This window comes from Nestor notabilis, unplaced genomic scaffold (genome assembly GCF_000696875.1).
Source record: "Nestor notabilis isolate BGI_N333 unplaced genomic scaffold, ASM69687v1 scaffold23530, whole genome shotgun sequence".
Taxonomy (NCBI): Eukaryota; Metazoa; Chordata; class Aves; order Psittaciformes; family Psittacidae; genus Nestor; species Nestor notabilis.
The window spans coordinates 1-4,043 of NW_009910103.1; the positions used below are offsets into that span (position 1 = coordinate 1).

The window sequence follows — 4,043 nt, forward strand, 5'->3', positions numbered from 1 at the left end:
TTCCGCTCTGTGGGTGGAGAGGTGGCTGCGGAAAAGTTGTCGAGCGGTAACGGAGCCTTCGGTCGGTGAGAGGAGGGTGTAGAAGGAGTGAGTGCTGTTGCATAGTGTAGCTGTAAGCGGAAAACAGGCATGGAGCATCAGCGGTTTACCCAAAGCACAAAATCAGATTAGGACTGAAGTGCAAAATTGTTTTCTTCCCCTTCTAGCGCAAGTTTTCCTTACTTGCTGGACAGAATTATTTTTCTGTGCGTTAAATAACATCACATATCGAAAATGTGAAGGATTTTAAGAGTGCAAGAAGATCTGTGTGATCTGGGCTAGTGGAGATGTCCCTTCCTGTGGCAGGGGGGTTGGAACGAGATGCTCTTTAAGGTCCCTTCCAGCCCAAACCGTTCTGTGATTCTATGAATGTGCTGTGAAACAGAGTTAAAGTAAGAGCATTTGTGAACCGTTGGAAAAATTACTCATTGTAGTCACGATCTTTGGAAGACAAATAATCATACTGGAAGAGCCACAGGACAGCAGGACAGGATTCTTTGTTTTAATTGAACAGTCTGTTAGGCTTGAAATGATTTTGCTGGTGGGAAAGACTGATTACATGTTTGTGACCTACTGTATACCGAGGCATGAGGTAGCTTCTTCTAGGCTCTTGGTTACATTAAGAAATAAAACCCTGCATTGTATTTAATGGGTACTGTGGGCTTCCTGTTTGATTGACGGATTGCTAAAATACCCAATTAACCCAAAAGATTTTCTTTATTAAAGCTTGGGAGGTTTTAATTCGAATACCATATGTTGTATTTTGAACTGGACGAATGTTGACTTGCAAGATTATCGAGGACCCGTGTCCTTTGGTATAGAACCAAGAAGACCAGGTCTTCTGTTTTGAGACTTCTAATTGCAATGTGCCTCTAAAGGGAGCTGGCAGTTTTCCAGCTGCATTTTGGTCATTAGGAGGTCGTTCACAAGTGCTAAACTAAGATGAACATTGCCAAAGCAATTTGGAGTTGGTACAGGCTGGGAGATAGGACTTATCATTTTAATTGAGGTGCTTTTCTGAGCAGACTGTGGATGCTTACTTAATCTAAAATTCTACTTGTGTAATTACTTTTTTAAGCAGCATCCCCAGAAGGCTCAAATGAGACAGTGGATTATTTTCAGACTTGGGTAGCCAATAATTTTGTTTTATATAAAAGACTGTACATGTGGACAATAAAAATCTTGTGGTTCCAACAATCCTCCTATCACTACTTGGGATGCGGTTAAAATAAAAGGACTGGTTCTTCACACCTGGTTTAGTAATTATTATTCCTTTGAGTTAGACAAGCACTAAAGGTCATCCAGGTTAAGAGAATACAGTTTGTTTGGAATGAGCTTTTTTGATGAGTTCAGTGTTGCGTGATCTGAGCTTGGATTTATAGACAGACTGCAATGGATTTGTTTCATGATTTTTCTTGCTCCTTTTTAGCACTTGAAAGAGGATATTGGGGGAAAAATATTGTGGAGAGTAACTGCAAGAATTTTTATAATATCTTTAATCTTTTAAAGAAAAAAATCCAGAGTTTTAGGAGTGAGGGAAAAATAATCTACAAAATTCATAGCATGATACTTTATACCAGTTAGTTGTGTCGTTCATCCTCTTGAAGCCACTCACAAAGCAAGATGTCTTTTTTTTTGAACTTGCCAATTGGAAAATAAGCCTTAGTATTTCCTACCAGGACATTTTCCTCATTTCTGCAGCCATGTGGCTCGTTATGATCAGGTGAAAATGGCACCATACATCATTTATTCTGTCTTTTAACAGAAATTGCTATCTGTTGTGAGATGGAAGAACCAGTGCTTGATAAATTGCCATCTTTGTGCCATACTCCAAAAGATTCTGGGACAGCAGCTCCACAGGTGCCTAGTTCAGGGAAACAGGTATGAAAACTCACTTGGTTTTCCAATAATGTGACTCCGTAGTAACAAAAATGTTTGTGAAATCATTAAGTAGTCAGAAGTCACCAAGATGCTGTTTGGTGGAAGGCTAAAGATAGGCAGCTTATACCCATAGCTATAAGGTTGTCCAGGTAAGGAATGTGCTCAGTGTACTTTGCTCTCTGAATATGCAGATGTTTGCTGTGAAAACAAAGTGATGGAGCAGTATAACCCAAATTCCATACCAATAAATTTAAACAGCATTTAGGGCTTGTGGTGGGGTTTGTTATGTTTGTTTTTTCTTTAATCTGTCATCTTCGGTTTTCCCAAATCCTAGTTTTCCAGGTTGCTGTGTTTGCAGAATGACCTGTGACTTCTGCTTGCACTTGAACAAAATACACTGCTTTCAGTTTGTACATTCTCCATAATGCTGAGTTCTGCTTTGGTGTTCATCCAGGCACGTGTATGGTGATGTTGTCACACTCAGCACCCGGACCTACGCAGGATAGGGCTAGTTTGCAAGTGTTACTTAACTAATCCCTCTCTCCCATATTGTAGTCTGTTTTCACAGGTAAAAATGTTAGGCACACGTTACAAAAAATAACTCTGAAGAAAAAAAATCACTTTTTAGATGCTTATCAGTGAAGGATCTCAAAGCATGAACAAGTCAAAATTAGATCATTTCTCATACTGTCAAGCAGAATACAGATGTTTAATACTAGTGCTCATGTGTGTATTGGGATGGAACAGCAAAAAAACTTAACCCTCATCTCCATTAGAGGAGGAAATTGAACTTGATGGAATAAAATTAGCCAAGTTGAAATATGCCATATACTTCCTGCACAAAGACTAGATGAGTAGGTTTGCCTCAGCAGAATACAGGCTTTGCTCCCAGAAAATGTGGAGGTAAATCTTTCCGTATCTTGCAGCTGTGTGTGCAAATACATGTGAAAAGAGGACGTTTGGTCAAATTTGTGAAAACTATGGAGAGAATTAGGAAGTCTGGCTTTAGAATCATCTTTACATATGTACTGTAGTCTATGTAAATAATAACCAGGGTAAACAGTTCTTTGATCAAAAATTAGATTATTCTGATCCATCTCTTTCTTTGGCTTTGTTTTAATGTTTTCTCTTTTAGCCAATGAGTGCAGCTCTGAAGGAGCGATTGAGGAAAACAAGACGTTCATTTAATGCTAATATTACAGTGGCAAAGCGGCTCAAAATAGACACTGAAGAAAAAGACTGTTCTGATGCTGACAAAGGGTGTCTGCCAAAGATGGGTACAGAACGTTCCACATTACAGGATGGTTTTGAAAACCTGGAAGGAAATGGCACTGGACGTATATGTGTCAAAAGTCCCTTACAGGAGAGTGGTCTCTCTGGATCCGCAGAGAATTCTGATGTGCTACCGACTGATCTTAGTCAGCAGCAGCCCCTGGAAGAAAAAGTAAGGCTGCTGAAACAAGTGCAAGAGAAAGAAGAACTACTTCGAAGGCTCAAACTGGTTAAGATGTATCGATCTAAGGTGAGGCAGACCTGAAAAAGCACTTTTAGGTCATTCTTTGAACTGTAATAATCACTCGTTAATTTAAGCCACAGCACTCACTTCTGTGTGGTGTTTGTGTGGTGTCTGTTTAAGGTGTTTTATAAGAATAGATCTGCAGGGTATCAAAAAACTCCACATTTCAGCAAATGATAACATTTTTTTGGTTTGTTTTGTCCCAATTTCAGAACAACTTGTCTGAACTGCAGGCTCTGATAGTGAAATGGAGAAGTAGTACCCAGCTGATGCTGTATGAACTCCAGTCTGCCTTCTCTGCAGATGGCAAGAAAGTGAGTCTCACTCAGCTGATAGATACTTTTGGATTGGAAGACCAATTATTGCACTACAGCAGGACAGAAGAAGATTTTGTAGATTCATAATCTACAGGTACAAAAAGCTTTCAATTACACACATGCAAAAGCAGAAAAGACTGAATGAATTCTGATCACATAAGAAGTGTTGATCAGACAGTGGACTTGATGCTTTGAGGTTATGAGGGTTTTTCGGGAGATACTTGTAAAGCTGTGTACTTAAATACAGTAGGCACTGTAAAAGGCATTACCTAACAGAAAACACTGAACTC

At 39.4% G+C, this 4,043-nt stretch overlaps 1 protein-coding gene across 1 annotated transcript; it reads left to right on the top strand.

Moving 5' to 3' along the window:
• The first annotated feature begins 1,811 nt into the window (after window positions 1–1,811).
• SFR1 (SWI5-dependent recombination repair 1) lies at window positions 1,812–3,840 on the top strand. The gene is made up of 3 exons (XM_010024400.1): window positions 1,812–1,920; window positions 3,056–3,442; window positions 3,649–3,840. The coding sequence occupies exons 1-3, from the start codon at window positions 1,825–1,827 to the stop codon at window positions 3,838–3,840; spliced, it is 675 nt and encodes a 224-aa protein (XP_010022702.1). The 5' UTR covers window positions 1,812–1,824.
• The last annotated feature ends 203 nt before the right edge of the window (window positions 3,841–4,043 follow it).

Coding starts and splice junctions, on each gene's coding strand:
- SFR1 (XM_010024400.1), top strand. CDS start 1,825: ATGGAAGAACCAGTGCTTGATAAATTGCCATCTTTGTGCCATACTCCA. Junction 1,921..3,055: donor TGCCTAGTTCAGGGAAACAG/GTATGAAAACTC, acceptor TTTCTCTTTTAG/CCAATGAGTGCAGCTCTGAA. Junction 3,443..3,648: donor TTAAGATGTATCGATCTAAG/GTGAGGCAGACC, acceptor TCCCAATTTCAG/AACAACTTGTCTGAACTGCA.